At 38.7% G+C, this 16,616-nt stretch overlaps 2 protein-coding genes across 17 annotated transcripts in view; one reads left to right on the top strand and one right to left on the bottom strand.

Annotated features, from left to right (window-relative positions):
* PBRM1 (polybromo 1) overlaps positions 1-16,616 on the top strand; it is a 111,427-nt gene that overhangs the window by 55,815 nt on the left and 38,996 nt on the right. For all 16 annotated transcript variants that reach the window (XM_042979109.1, XM_042979111.1, XM_042979121.1 and 13 more), the window contains 4 exons: positions 360-636; positions 2,765-2,870; positions 7,007-7,649; positions 11,825-12,036. In XM_042979109.1, the coding sequence (XP_042835043.1) occupies positions 360-636; positions 2,765-2,870; positions 7,007-7,649; positions 11,825-12,036 (1,238 nt within the window). The remainder of the gene's footprint in view (positions 1-359; positions 637-2,764; positions 2,871-7,006; positions 7,650-11,824; positions 12,037-16,616) is intronic.
* The window catches only part of GNL3 (G protein nucleolar 3), a 108,152-nt gene that overhangs the window by 67,642 nt on the left and 23,894 nt on the right, over positions 1-16,616 (bottom strand). The gene's annotated exons all lie outside the window — the stretch shown is intronic.

Raw genomic sequence — 16,616 nt, 5'->3', positions numbered from 1 at the left:
TGTTCTTAAAAACAAAAAGTATATTTCAACTGATAATAGAGTTTCATTTTCTTTGGATGTTAGAGAAGGCTTTTTGTTAAGCATTGCATTTCATAAATATTTTAAACAGGTTTGTCTGGTGTTCATTGGCTGCTCCTACTAGAGTCACTGTTTTAATTTTAACTATTTGGAAATTCTCCTAATATTTGCTTATAGCTTCCAGCATGTTTACTGTGTTTGTGGCATATGTAATCAGTAAATTATGATCATTATAAAGCACCTTCCCACAAGTTTAGTTTGTTTCATTTCATGTTCATCCCTCTATAAAGAAAACTGAACCTCTTCTCATTTCTCCCCTTTTCTACCTCCCGCCTCAACAGTAAAAAGAACATAAGAAAGCAGCGAATGAAAATCTTATTCAATGTTGTTCTTGAAGCTCGTGAGCCAGGTTCAGGCAGAAGGCTTTGTGATCTGTTTATGGTTAAACCATCCAAAAAGGACTATCCTGATTATTATAAAATCATATTGGAGCCAATGGACTTGAAAATAATTGAACATAACATCCGCAATGACAAATACGCAGGGGAAGAGGGAATGATAGAAGACATGAAGCTGATGTTCCGGAATGCCAGGCATTACAACGAGGAGGGCTCCCAGGTAAAAAATGTGTAGGAATCCTGCAGGAGGCACATTTTCTTTTGGGTGCTGGTAGAGTAATACATCTTGAGAGACCAGATCTAGATGCCTCACTCAGGTTACTCTTCTCAATGAGTAGCTTAATACTTTGTCTTTTCTTAATTGTTTAAAATGGGAGACAGTACACTGTATAGGTTAAAAGCTTATGCTATGTAGTTTGACATCCCAAATTTGAATTCTGCTCTTCCAAAGCCCATGTAAGTAACTTATCTTCTCTGAGCTTCATTTTCCTCATCTGTGCAGTGGAGATAATAATAGTACTTCCAACAGGGTTATCATAGGATTTAAATGAGAGAATGTACACAGAGCATGTGGCATGGTGCCTGGTGTTCATATAAGCATTCAAATGAAAACCAGTGACATTAAAATCTTTCCTCATTATCACTACCCTCAATAACATACTTCTCCGGGGAGAGTCCACAGAATGGTATGGTCATATAAGAATTAAGATATATTCATAAATGTACCTCTAAATCATTGATTTTGTTATGAAGCATCTTGATTTTCAGTTCTTTATCAGTATAACTATGATATATTCTTTTGTTTTTTTATTTCATATTCTTTATTTTTTGTTGAAATTTAATTGACCTGTACCATTATATTAGTTTCAAGTGTGCAACATAATGCTTTTGTATTTGTATATATTGCCATGTGATTATAGTAAACCTCATTAACATCTGTCATCATGCATAGTTACAAAATTTTTTTTCTTGTGGTGAAAACTTTAGATCTACTCTCTTAGCAGCTTTCAGATATGCACTACAGTTTTAATAACTAGTCACCATGCTGTACACTATATCTTATTTTCTAACTAGAAGTTTGTGCTTTTGACCCCCTTCATCCATTCCACCTATCCCCACCCCCTCTCTCTGCGAACCACTGATCTGTTCTGTATGAGCTTGGGTTTTTGGTTTGTTTGTTTGTTTAGAATCTACATATATGTGAGATGATATGGTGTTTGTCTTTCTCTGTCTGACTTATTTCAGCTAGCATAATGCCATCAGAGTTCATCCACATTGTCACAAAGGACAAGATTTCATTTTTTTTTTATGGCTGAATAATACTCTCCCCCACTCCCTCTCCCTCTCCCTCCCCATGCATGCGTGCGCACGCACGTGTGTTTTCTTTATCCATTCATCTATTGATGGACACTTAGTTTGCTTCCATACCTTGGTTATGGTAAATAATGCACTGAACATGGGTGAGAGTGCATATACTTTTCGAATTTCCTTTTTCTACATTAAATCTCCCAGAAATAAAATAACTTTAAAATCATGTATTTCTTTTCTTTTGCTCTTACAAAATAAACTAGGCATTGAGGGTACTTGTGATCAAACACCCTATCATAGGGGTTTACACTCTCCTTAGTATCATTGGCGAATTTGCCACTTGTCTGCTACTGATTGAGAAAAAAGCCACCCTTAAGAAAAGTAGCCAAAGAAGAGAGAGCATTTATTCCTTCAGCCCCTCTGCTGTGGTGGCGGTCAGGGGAGCCTCTGTGGAGAGAGTCAGGGGGATATAGCTCTTGGGGTGTGGCCATTAGGTGAATAACCTTGTTCTTGGCTACATATTACCACCCTTGGCTCAGTCTTCAGAGAGCAATCCCAAGCAGGGATTGTTGCTTTTCACAGATCAGAGTCTACATTGTGAATTCAGACTGATATTAAATCCCATTTAACAATATTTGAGCTATTACTGTGTATCAGATATTTTTCAGTTTTAATTCCCATTGAGCTAAGTCAGCTACCTTGAGGGTCCAGTGGGAGAGAGATTTATGAAAAAAGCAACACACGTAAATATGTTTCAGAAGTTCTGTAAAAACTTGCAGTGATTCTACTGCAATAGTTCTGAAACTGTAGCATGCATGTCTGCACATTAGAATCGCCTGGAAAGCTTAAACAACAAACCATTTGAGGCTGAGGCCCACCCCTCAAAGATGCGATTTGGTTACTCTGTAGTGATCTCAAGCTTTATTTCTTTAGTTCTCATCTATGCTAACCTGTGTCTTGAAAACTTCTTTATAGATGTATGTTATACTTCAATAGAACATTTTTTAGAAAATAATTTTAAATATATTTATGGAATATAGGTGTACAACGATGCGCATATCCTGGAAAAGTTACTCAAGGATAAAAGGAAAGAGCTGGGCCCATTGCCTGATGATGATGACGTGGCTTCTCCCAAACTCAAGCTGAGTAAGGCAGCCTCACACTTTGTTTTTCAGTTTAGTCTGTCAAGGATAGTACTGATTCACCGAGATAATACTTAATTTATTGGTGAATATGTTTGGACTGACACTTCCAGCATGGAGTTTTTTCTCTTCCCCTCAAGCACTCTCTTCTATATTTTAAGTAGTTAAAATGTGAAAAGCATGTGGGGAATAGTATATAATGTCAGAGGTTTTGTTAACTTTCTTAAATGCTGGGGACATTTTGTAAAATTTAAATGGTAAGAATAGATAACTTTTCCCACATATTATGCCTGCAAGAGTGTAGTGGCAGATTTGGTATTTTATATGTTTGCTTGTTTGCTGATTACTGGAATTAAAAGTGAATCCCAGCAGCAGATCCTACATAGAATTCAAAGTATTAGATGCTCAGCCACTGCACTTGTCTTTTGAGTTGGTTTGTGGATGGTGATTTTATTAAAACTGTGAGGGAAGGAGGGGCTCCTGGGTGGCTCAGTCGGTTAAGCATCTGACTTCCACTCAGGTCATGATCTCACTCTCCATGAGTTTGAGCCCCGCATCGGTCTCTGTGCTGACAGCTCAGAACCTGGAGCCTGCTTCAGATTCTGTGTCTCCCTCTCTCTCTGCCCCTCCCCCATGCTCGCTCGCTGTCTCTCTCTCTCTCTCTCTCTCTCTCTCTCTCTCCCAAAATTAAATAAATGTTAAAGAAATTCAAAGCAAAACAAAAAAACTGAGGGGAGAAAAGACAACAAAAGCAGTTAATAGCATTGGGCTAAACAAGAGGTTTCTGCCTTATTTACAGTATGTAAGTAAAATAAATACCAAGCCTATATAAATGGTGTCGTCAAATATTCTTTGGAAGTGTATTTGCTGAAAGGGGAAAAACAAACAGACCTTGCTTTTTTATATGAAATTACTATAAATGAAGTATTATAATAGTTTTGAGCATGACTTACTGCTAAGTGGTGATTCCTTCATATTAAGGGATTTATCTTTTTATGGAATTGTAAAAGCATGCAGAAGTTTTGCAGAAATGAAAACCTTTGTTTTACTTTTTAGGGACACAGTGCCTTATAAAAATAGAATTCATTCTAGGGAGCATCTGACTAGCTCAGTGGAGCATGCAACTCTTGATCTTGGGGGCATGTGTTCAAGCCCCAGATTGGGTATAGAGATTACTTTTAAAAATTAATTTAAGGGGCACCTGGGTGGCTCAGTCAAATAAGTGTCTAACTCTTGATTTTGGCTCAGGTGATTTCACAGCTCGGATCAAGCGTCATATTGGGCTCTATGGTGACAGAGCGGAGTCTGCTTGGGATTATCTCTCTCCCTCTCTTTCTGCCCCTCCCCCCTCTAAATAAATGAATAAACAAATAACCCAAATAAATAAATAAATAAAATTTTTAAGAAGGGTTTTTAAAAAATGGAAATAATTCCATAAGTTGAGTTAGGAAATGGTAGATAATTCAACAGTAACTAAATATACATATATTTTTTAAAGCTCAGGGAAAAGAAATTTTAATGTTGATTTCATTTCTGTTTTGTATTATGAAAAATTTCAAACATCTACAGATATGAAGAGTAGTACTGTTACTCAGCATTTATCAAGGTTGTGCCTTATCTCCTATATCCACTTTTCTCTCTGTGTTTTTTGTTCTAAATTATTTTAAAGGAAATTCAGGCATGTCACTTCATTTTTACATAATTCAGTACGTATCTCTAATATTTGCAGGTATTTTGTTAAATATCCATAAAATCATTGCAACTAACAAAACCATTTCTTGGTTTCACCTAATACCTGACAAATTTCCAAATTTTGCTGATTGTCTCAAAATGTATTTTTACAGTTGGTTTCTTCAAATCAGGATTTAGTTAAGTTCTTTATGTTCTATTTAATCATTATGCCCTCTGGCCTAACCTAGAGCAAACCCCTCCCTTTTTTTTTTTTTTTATGGTCAAGCCATTGACTCTTCAAAAACCAGACCACTTTTTTTTTAATCTTTTTAATGTTTTTATTTATTTTTGAGAGAGAGAGAGAGAGAGAGAGAGGAAGAGAGAGACCAAGCATGAGTGGGGGAGGAGCAGAGAGAGTGAGAGACACAGAACCCGAAGCAGGCTCCAGGCTCTGAACTGTCAGCACAGAGCCCAACACGGGGCTCGAACCCACCATGAGATCATGACCTGAGCTGAAGTCAGATGCTTAACCAACTGAGCCACCCAGGTGCCCTCCTAGATCACTTTCTTGTACACTTTCATGTTCTGGATTAATCAGTTCACTTCTTTGTGATATCAGCTAACTTTTCGTCTTTATTCCTCTCATTTCTTAAAAACATTTACTCCAGAGGCTTGATTAGATTAAGTTTCAGTTCAGCAAGGATGCTTCGTAATAGGTTTTCTATACATACATTACATCACAGGTTGAAGCAGTGTCTGGTTGAGGTAGAATCTAAATAAGGTCCGTATAGTGCATTTGATTGATACTTCTAATCCATAAATTCTCCTCTCATCTTTCTTTTTTTTTTTGCCTTGCAGTTTATTTGTTGAAGAAACTGGGATTTTACTGTAGCTTCCCGTAGTCTGGGTTTTGCTAATTGCGTTCCTTTGCTATAGTTTAACATGTTTTAGTGTGCTTGACATTTCCTTTAAATTGGCAATTGGAGCAAGAGGCTTGATCAGATTTAAATTAGATTTGATCTTCGTCCCCTCCTTTTGGTACAGAAACCAACTTCAGAGGTGGTATATGGGCTTTCATTGGGTGACCCTGTAACAGCTGGTTGTTTCTCTCATGTGTTAACAGCTATTGATGCTGACTACCTTAATTCATTAAAGAGGTATAAAATAGCAATAGTGGGATTTTATCATTCCTTGCTCATTTACCAACTGGAATACTTCTGTATAGAGAAACTATGCCTCATCCAGAATTTGGTTACCCAGTGGTAGTTTTTTGTTCATCTTGGTTTGGTTTGGTTTGGTTTGGTTTGGTTTGGTTTGGTTTGGTTTGGTTTTTTGTTTTGAAAGGATAAAAGATGCCCCCCTCCCCCCTTGGCTTACTACTTTTCAGAATAATGCATTGATTTACCAACATCCTCCAACATTTACCCAGCTCATTTGTTCAGTTTTATATATCATTAAGAACTCCTAAATTTAGACATGTAACTGGGTTTTAACCCGTTGCAGTTGCCTTTATTGATGCTCCTGTTGTCCCAGGCTGGCTGCCGTGTTCTTTTGACATGACCATAGTAAGGAGGCATTGATAGATTCTTTACTATCTCGTGTTTCAAGATACACGAGGTTCATCTTATGCCAACTGTGCATCTGCCATTTGCTGAAGAGTTACTGGTGTCAGTATTTGAAATCCCTATTTCAAAATTATAGTCAAAACCCCATGGGATTATACTGATACTGGATTGGTCATTGTTTCTAAGATTTTCAGTGGACAGAGATAAGAAATTTTGTGTGTGTTTGTTTTATAGTTAAAGATAAAATACATCAAGGGGCGCCTGGGTGGTTCAGTCGGTTGAGCGTCCGACTTCAACTCAGGTCATGATCTCACATTCGTGAGTTTGAGCCCCGCGTCGCGCTCTGTGCTGACAGCTCGGAGCCTGGAGCCTGCTTCAGATTCTGTGTCTCCCTCTCTCTGCCCCTTCCCCGCTCATGCTCTGTCTCTCTCTGTCTCTCAAAGATGAATAAATGTTAAAAAAAATTTTTTTTAATAAAAATAAAGATAAAATACATCATAAGTTCATACTGATGCTCTTAACTGAGCTTTATGGCTGTAGGGTTTTTATGCAGTGTTCTCTGTTTTAACATCTGTATCTTTTTTCCTACTGTGATAAAAATCTCAGTTCTCAAGGGTACTACAGGTGATGGAATTAGAATGCCACATAGCTATTCATTTGCTTTATTCTACCTTATTCACAACTATCTCAACATGGTAGTGCTTGCTCTCTCACTAAAAAATGATTACTGAAAACAGTTTAAATTTTTTTCCAGTTTTTTTGTTGTCCCTAGGATATACATTAAATTGTGTTTTACGAATCGTTTGGAGTAGTCCCTTTGTTATGGTTATGCTTTACCAACTGTATACAAATTTGGGTTCATTTATTTCATTTTACCCATTTAACATTAAATCTCTTCCTTTAGGTAGGAAGAGTGGAATTTCTCCTAAAAAATCAAAATACATGACTCCAATGCAGCAGAAACTAAATGAAGTCTATGAAGCTGTAAAGAACTATACTGATAAGAGGGGTCGCCGCCTCAGTGCCATATTTCTGAGGCTTCCCTCTAGATCTGAGCTGCCTGACTACTACCTGACCATTAAAAAGCCCATGGACATGGAAAAAATTCGAAGTCACATGATGGCCAATAAATACCAAGATATAGACTCCATGGTTGAGGACTTCGTCATGATGTTTAACAATGCGTGTACATACAATGAGCCTGAGTCTTTGATCTACAAAGATGCTCTTGTCCTGCACAAAGTCCTGCTTGAAACTCGGAGAGACCTGGAGGGAGATGAGGACTCTCATGTCCCAAATGTGACCTTGCTGATTCAAGAGCTTATCCACAATCTTTTTGTGTCAGTCATGAGTCATCAGGATGATGAGGGAAGATGCTACAGTGATTCCTTAGCAGAAATTCCTGCTGTGGATCCCAACTTTCCAAACAAACCTCCTCTTACTTTTGACATAATTAGAAAGAATGTTGAAAATAATCGCTACCGGCGGCTTGATTTATTTCAAGAGCATATGTTTGAAGTCTTGGAAAGGGCAAGAAGGATGAATCGGTAGGTTTTCAAAGCTATTTCTTTTTGAGAAGGTGTGATATCTAATACAAAACAGAAGAAAATTCTGCTTTGATATACTATTTCAGCTTAGGTACATGATTCCAGTTGGTGAGGTGCTGTTTTGAATTCTAATTTGCCACAACTTGTAGAGAGCAAGTGTATGCTACAGCGTAGAGAAGTCACGCTACTAAATCATCTAGGTAAGGACCTTTGAGAAAGAGTAGAGGGCGGAGTTGAAGATCTGTTGAAAAGGATAAACTCTTAAAATATAGCCTTTCACAGAACACGTTTCTAAAGGATAAAGTACTTATAAATTGAAATCGTATTGTGATTTTCTTTTAAACTTTGAGTTCAATCCGAGCATGCTTTAAATAAATGCAGATAGCCCTAAGTTCTTGATCTGAGGTTAGACTGATTTAAATTTGATCACCATTTCCTGTTCCTAAAAGGGTGGCTTCTTTTTTTTTTTTTAATCTCAGATTTCTCACTTTTAAGTGCCTTTTGTAGCATTAGAAGCACTGAAAGAAGCAGTCAAGTTTAATTTTCCATCAAATTTGAATTCCCTTTTAATTTTGATCTACAGTATATCTTTGTCACATAACACTGGTATAAATCGACTATTAAAACAATTTCAGTTCAGTGGTTATGGCATGTCTTCTGGTTGCTCTTAGAGTCACTTGGGGAAATATAAAAAGCCAAAGATACAAACCTTTCTGGAGCTTATAATGTACCATGCTGAAAGGAGACTTTTAGGCATTGGGTTTGAGGTAATTCTAGCTGGGGAATCTGGTGAAGCCTGCATTAGCTCTGGATTTTGAAAGAAAAATTAGTAATAAGGTATGCTCTTCCCATTAAGCACCTGCTCTTTATAAAGAAGCGTGCTGAACACTTTATGTAGATAGTCTCTAACCCTTGTAGCCATTCTAGATGATAATCTTCCCACTATGCATATGAAAAAGTGGTACCTAAACTTATAGAAGTTGCCTAAAGTCACACAACTTGTAAGTGGTTCATCTTATTCCCCACCACAGAGCCAGTCACTAAGACACCAGTCATGGAGCCCAGCCATGGATGATAAGGCTTGTGCTCTGTGCTCTAAGAGCTTGAAGCCTGACAGTTGGGATCGGTCCTATGCTTGGGGAAGAATAATTCCAGGCATGAGACAACATATAACAACTTGATAGGTAGTAAAGGCGGTGGAGTAGAAACTCTGCACTGGAGTTCTATAAAAGACATGAGGCATCAGGGAAGAATGGGGGAATGGGTGGGATGCAGATAAGGCAAGTGGCCTGAGGAAAGGCATAGGGTTAGGAAACTAATATGTTCAAGAGATGGGTGAAGTGGAGGTCAGATTGGAGAGGCCCTTGAGTGATGACACATGTAGGAAATGGTCCTTATTGTTCAACGTTGGAGATACAAATGAAGAGAAAGATGGGGAGACATCTTGCAGTCAGAATTTACATTCATTATTTTCATTTATTCAACAAATGTTAATTGAGTGGCTACGAGTTATAAGTCTGTTCTAGATACATAGGATATACCAATGGACAAAACAGACGAATCCTGCTTTCATGGAGCTTAGACTTCATTTTTGTTCTCACTTTTTTTAAATAGTTCTTAAATCTAAAGTCACCCCTCTCCTCCACCCCTGCCCCATCCCCATTACATCTTGGGGTTAGTTCTGTGAGTCTTCTAAAAGTGCGTTTGTCTCTTAAATCATTAACAGCTTTGTGTATCTTATATAGATGACGTGACAATTTCAAGAAATAAACAGATTTGTATCTCTAGGAAATGAGCTCTTTTCATTCTCCCATTACTGACATGATTGATAATTTGCTTTTGAGGCCTGGGAGGTAGAGTCTAGGGTGCATTTATTTATATGATACAATGAGGAGTTTCACTCTTTGGCCCAGAGCTTTGCAAAACCATTTTTATGGGAAGCCATTTTTACCTTTGTGAATGAAGGTCATCTTATGACTGCTTATAGTACTTAAGGGTAACCCCATGCTGCTGAGGTAGAGATGCATCCGTTTAGTTGAATGATAAACCATCATTTTATCTACTTTGCCAGTAATGAAGATAGACATCTTAGGGGCGCTTGGGTAGCTCAGTTGGTTAAGTGTCCGACTTCAGTTCAGGTCATGATCTCACAGTTCGTGAGTTCGAGCCCCATGTTGGGCTCTCTGCTGTCAGCCCAGAGTCCACTTCAGATCCTCTGTCTCCCTCTCTCTCTGCCCCTTCTCCATGCACACTATTTATCAAAAATAAAAACATTTAAAAAAGACCTCTCAGAAACATAATTTCATGAATTTAATGAAGTCCATATGCACTAGATTTCCATGTTGATATCCAGCAGCGTTCATGCTTCTTTACACTCACCCCTACCTACCACTACCAGCCAGTATCACCTAGGACTTTACATCCTGAAATAGAAGGAGTCTGAAAAGTGAGGTGTAGAAAAGTTCACTCGGGAGAGTGGTTTGTCCATCAGCAATACTCTGTAACAGCACAGCACTGACTCATGCCAGTTAGCTGCTGGCTTTCCTAATAATATGCTGGCAGTATTCCTGAATTAAGTTCTCTGACTACCTTACAGGGACTTGGGACGACCAGGACAACGGAAGCAGTAAGAGCTTCCTAAACTCTTAATTATTTCATTCTACTGAATGTCTACGTTACAAATAAAGATTATATACTAGTAAGGGAATAAGAGCTCTTTGTTTTGCCAGCTTGAGTTTTTGTTCTTGTGTGTACAGGGAATACCGAGCCTCTTAGATTAATAAATTAATTGTTCATATTACTTTGTTTAAATAAAACAGGAAAGATCTGTCAAACGTCTAATGGCTATGTACAGAACTTTCCTTACTAGGCAACATGACATGATGGAGTTAGGAATCTCCCCTTTCAGTGTAACAGGGATTACCAAAAATGGATTTTCACTTTAATTTTATACTTAAAATTGTAAGCTATTATAAAATGAATTTTAATGTCAAGTGAACAGTCTTCAGACATCTCTTCAGAAAACAGGCATCGAGAGATCATAGGAATTTCTTCCTTTGACCACTTTTTGTATTGGTTTCCTACAAGTGTTAGCATTTCTGTAATTTGAAAGGAGTTTTAAAACCTTTCCAGAAACATTCATTTAGGGTATTGTTGGCAGTGTTTTTAGATTGTTTGCCAGTTCACTTTTGTTGATGAGGAGAAGCATTCTGGAGGCTTTACTAAAATGTGATGCTCTAGTGGTCAGTGGCAACAGGCAGCTCACTGGGCTTGCTACACCTGCCACACCCCTCTGACCAGAATGTCTCTGTAGATGCTGCTGAGACTTTGTGGTTTCCTTTGTGAATGATTTTTCAGCCCCTGGGATTCTTAGTTAATAGAATTATGTTTAAGCGATCCTCAGACCACAGTGGAATAGAGATAGTAATAAAAGTTCTTCCAGTCTGAATTCTGAAGTTGATTTTGCCCAGGTCTCTCATTCTGTAAATGAAGAAAGAGTCTTTAAAAAGCTTTCAGTATGACAGATAATTATTTTTCTCTTTTTCACTATGTTGTCTCTGCTGATTCCCCAGCATTGTGTAGTTACTGCTGGGGAAACTAACATGAACACAGACTTTGAGGCCTTTCGCCGTTGTAGGGTGAATGCCCTCATGACTTTGCAGTTTAGGGTCAAATTTTTGCTGAGGCCTCGCAGCTTAGGCAAGGATGATACAGATTCAAAAAGAAGAAAGCTGACACTGCCTAAGTCTTCTGTTAACACTTTATATAATGTGTTGGTCCCTCAATTAAGAGAAAGTAAAAATTAATCCAAGGATTAGATACAAGTGCTGTACATGGTGGGGAGGCTCGGTGTAGTCCTTGATTCTGGCTGCCCCCTTCTGTTGCCAAAATCAGTTGATATTTGCACCACATTTCTCCCCCAAAACCATATGAGGCCTTTTCTTTTATATGTGCTGTACAAGGAGTAAACCGTAAGGAAAAGCAGACTGGTGGCCATGGGACTCCTCCTCGAGGTCAAACAACACTTCAGATTCTGTTGTAAAACTTTTCAAGGAGATGCCCTACTGTACAGAAGTACCCTTATGTCCTGTAACATTATTGGTAACTAAACATGTAATCGAGGTGTGTAAAGGAAGCAGCTTGTATGTCAGTGGATACTCTTGATCCCCTTATAGGACAGACTCTGAAATATATGAGGATGCAGTGGAGCTGCAGCAGTTTTTTATTAAAATCCGTGATGAGCTCTGCAAAAATGGGGAGATCCTCCTATCACCAGCGCTCAGCTACACCACGAAGCACTTGCATAACGACGTGGAGAAAGAGAAAAAGGAAAAATTACCAAAAGAAATCGAGGAAGACAAATTAAAGAGAGAAGAAGAAAAAAGAGGTTGGTTTCTTTTCATCTTGTTAAATATGAGGAAACGTTATACTGTGTTCTAGTTGTGGTTCGCACTGGGAGCTGTGGGCATGAATCCTGTGTGTGTAAATGTTGACTCTTTCAAAATCATGTATTGATAGAAATGATTTTATCATCATCAGTTTGGTCATCAGACCGTTAAATGGAAAGTTTCATGTGGCATAGCTGTTATCCTAGTATTTCAGGAATGGAGTCCGTTCGTTCACAAGTGTGGGAGCTCAACAGTCTAGTATTGTGAGGAGATAAAACCTAAGGAGCCCATCTGGAGCTAGAAAGCATTCTCAGCAGTGAGTGCATCAAGGCTCTACCCTGCCATTTAGTAGACTGACTTTCCTCCCGCAGACTCAGGCCAGATTAGTAGATGATACTTTGGTTGAACCACAATACTAGGAGGAAATTTTTATTTTCATTTATCAACCCAAAAATGTTACTTGGAGTCACTTGCTAGAATTTAGAAATATTTTGACAGTGAGAACTCTTGTTAGAAATTTGACCATTTCTAGGGGCGCCTGGGTGGTTCAGACGGTTGAGGGTCCGACTTCAGCTCAGGTCATGATCTCACGGTTCGTGGGTTGAAGCCCCGCCTCGGGCTCTGTGCCAACAGCTGGGAGCCTGGAGCCGGCTTCGGATTCTGTGTCTCCCTCTCTCTCTCTGCCCCTCCCCCGCTGGTGCTCTGTTTCTCTCTGCCTCTCAAAAATAAAGAAACGTAATAAAAAATTAAAAAAAAAAAAAAGAAGAATTTGGCCATTTCTGGGCTCTCACTGGAGTCACCACCATGGCCCACCAAGCCATGCATGCGCGCTGCTCCTCACCCTGCTGGAGCTGGCGCTAATAGTTGTGCTGGCCGCAGCACTGGCTGGTGCAGGGCTGGGGCACCTCGCTCTGCCGCTGCTGCCTGCCTTCCCCCTCCCCTCGAGGACGTGGCATGCATGGCCTACTTCTGGACGCACATCTGTGACTGGGCAGCAGTATGCCCTACTTCCACCTGAACCTACTACCACAGTTGGTGGGCAACCTGCAGAAGAATCCATATGCTACACTCACCATGTCTGGCACACACTAACTTCTACAGGAAGCATGGATTTGATCCCCAGAGTCCCTTCTGTGCTCACACAATAGTGTCAGGAATTATTACTGAGGTAAATGAAATGGAAATGGTCTTTGCCAAGGGTTCACTGTTCATCCGACACCCTGATTTGAAAACCTGGCCTTGCAACCATCATTGGTTTTTTGCTAAGTTGAATATAGCCAACCTCCGGGTCCTGGACTACTTTGGTGGACCAAAAATAGGGCCACCTCAAGAATATTATGTCATATTTCAGTGAAGCAGAAAATAGATTTAACAGCATACGTGAGGTTGCTTAGAATGGCTCAAATAAGGTTTGAAGGGATTAATGTTTCTCTGTGGAACGATTCCCACATTAACTAGTTTTGTTTCACGTGCTGGTTTGTTTATTTGCTTGCTTGCCTGTTTATAAAATACAGTTGGACTGTTCGTGGATTTCTTGGAAGATGTGGTTGCTAGATTTTTTTCATATTTTGAAGCCATTTTCATAGAGGTATCTTTCATTACAAGTTTTTCTCCTTCAATTGCAAATAATTTTCAAACTGTGCTCCTTGAAGAGGAGCAAGTACCAGATTCAGATTGCCCATTGGCATTTGAAGGTACTCAAAGATGTGTTCTTAATTCCTGGAAGCCATCGTGTTGGAGAGAGGACCTCACTCACCCACAGCTGTGTCTGAGCTGCCCAAGTCTGTCCGGCGGGACTGGCCTGTGTTACTGTGCACATGTGTATGTGTGGCCAAACCACACCTAGTGAGACACAAATGGAACTTCCACCTCATGGTCCATTTGTGTCTGACAGGACTGGGTGTTATTGATCCAACATAGGGCAAGACCATTTCTTATAAAGAACTTTTTTTTTTTCCCACTTTTAAAATCTAAAGTAATAACTACCTTACCTAGAGCAAAGTTCATAAAACTTTTCCTGAATTTGATTTCCCCACCTAGGTGGACACTGTATAATCAGTGTCCTCCACTCAAAACACATACATACACACATTTACACTTTTATTTTACTTTTATTTTACTTTTATTTTATTTTATTTTATTTTATTTTATTTTATTTTATTTTATTATTTATTTATTTGTTGCCCATAAGTGGGCTTGCAAAAGAAAAAAGGATGCAGGGAATTTTGTGTAAGTCATTTCTGGTGTCCTTTTGTAAGGTGTACCAGACATGGACCAACTTAGGTCAGGTCCAAAACTCCATGCCCCCAACTTCACTCTGTAGCTTTTCTTTTTTTTTTTTTTTTTTTTAAACGTTTATTCATTTTTGAGAGACAAGGCATGAGTGGGGGAGGGGCAGAGAGAGAGAGAGAGAGAGCGCATCAGAAGCAGGTTCCAGGCCCCAAGCTGTCCACACAGAGCCCGGTGCGGGGCTCAAACCCATGAACTATGAGATCATGACCTGAGCCGAAGTTGGACGCTTAACCAACTGAGCCACCCAGGTGCCCCCACTCTGTAGCTTTTTAAATAATGCTGCTCTCAGTAGTGTCCTAAGGCTTCCTTAGTTGCTGTAAATCTTTAAATGGTTCCCGTGCTGTTACTACCTTAACCGGGTCGTCAGGGAGAAGATAATGTTAAAAAAAAAAAAAAAAAAAAAAAATCACATTTCTTCAGAAAAGAAGAGACTGTTTGCTTTTACCATCTATTTACATGATTTGAGAAGATAATATAAGGTCTCATAAAGAGGCGTGCCAGGAACCAAGGTGCTTAATCCTTACATGGCTAAAAGAAAGGAAGTTGAATATAAGTCATTATGTTTGAAAACTACAAAATGAATTTACCTGAAATGCAGCAAATAGCTTCTGTTTAAGAAAAATGATTTATATTAAACCTGGTAAAATAGCTTTTTTACTCAGAATATTAAGAAGCATTATTGTAATGAAAAAAAATTTGATCATTTCTTGTAAAGTTTTTATCATTATTTTTATTTATTTTCATTAGATAACTATCTTTTTTTTTTTTTTTTTTTTTTTTGAGCATAGTTGACACACAACGTTACATTAGTTTCAGGTGCATATCTTGTAAAATTTGAGTTCACATAGATACCTAGACTATGTGATTTTCTGAGAGTTACATTAGTTTCAACATCACATCTGCTCCTTAGGGCTTTTTTTTCCTTAGGCCAGAAAACAAAGTTGATTTGAAGCAAATTCTCATAAGCAGTGGCATATGCAAAGACGAGAAGGGAACCTGGTTGGTGAGAATAATTTACCAGCATAAGGCTATCTGCAAGACCCAGCGACTTTTCTGCCAGAGGAGATGTACTGATTCAGGATGGCGAGAGTGTATGGGCAGGGGATGTCTTTGCCAGCTAAAAGTGGTCGATGCAGAGATAAATGGGCCAACATTACAGTTGAGGGTGAGGACTATCCTGGAAGTCAGCCATAGAGGAGTGAGCTAGCTCTCACACGTTCTTGGCTGACTGGGAAACCATGCCTGTGCAAAGGAGCTAGGAGAACCATTTTGCAAGCAAAATGCAAGCGGTCCTTGGACATTGGTTACAGCTTTGAGTGGGTTCATGAGTTTGAGCCCCACATGGGCTCTCAGCTGTCAGCGCAGAGCCTGCTTCAGATCTTCTCTGCCTCTCCCCTGCTTGTGCTCTCCCTATCTCTTTCAAAAATAAATAAATATTAAAAATAATAATAATAATAAATAAATAATATATAAACATTAAAAAAAACTGATAAAGATTTAGACCTTCAGAGAGATGACAAGCTACTGCATCCATAAAATAAAAACAGGAGGCCATAAAAACGAATAGTCACAGAACAGAAAATTTCTTGGAAATTGAAAATACAGCAAACCAACAGAATGAGAGAAAATATTCACAAATCATACATCTGATAAGAGTCTGATGTCCAGGATATGTAAATTCAGTAACAAAACAATTCAAAACTGGGCAAAGTATGGAAACAGACCTATCTCCAAAGAAATTGTACAGATGGCTGTAATCACATGAAGAATGTTCAATATCATTAATCGTTAGGGGAATGCAAATCAAACCTACATTGAGATACCACTTCTTTTTAGGATGGCTGTTATAAAAAACAAACAAACAACAACCAGCAAGTGTTGTTGAGGATGTGGAGAAATTGGCGCCCTTATACATTGATGGTGGGAATGTAAAATGGTACCACCATTATGGCAAAACAGTTTGGCAATTCCTTACAAAGGTAATTATTGAATTACCATGTGATCCATTAGTTCCACTCGTGGTGTATACCCAAAGAACTGAAAGCAGGGACTCCTGCACATAATTGTATACCAATATCCAGAACAGCATTATTCACAAGAGGCAAAAGACAGATACAACCCAAATGTCCATTAACAACGGATGAATGTGGTACATATACATACAATAGAGTGTTATTCCCCCATAAAATGTAATGAAATGGTGATAACAACATGCTACAACACGGATGAACCTTGAAAACATTATGCTAACTGAAATAGGCCAGACATGAAAGGACAAATAGTGTAT

Source organism: Panthera tigris, chromosome A2 (genome assembly GCF_018350195.1).
Source record: "Panthera tigris isolate Pti1 chromosome A2, P.tigris_Pti1_mat1.1, whole genome shotgun sequence".
NCBI lineage: Eukaryota > Metazoa > Chordata > Mammalia > Carnivora > Felidae > Panthera > Panthera tigris.
Note: the sequence above shows the minus strand (reverse complement) of the source record. Positions and strands in the feature narration are given on the sequence as shown.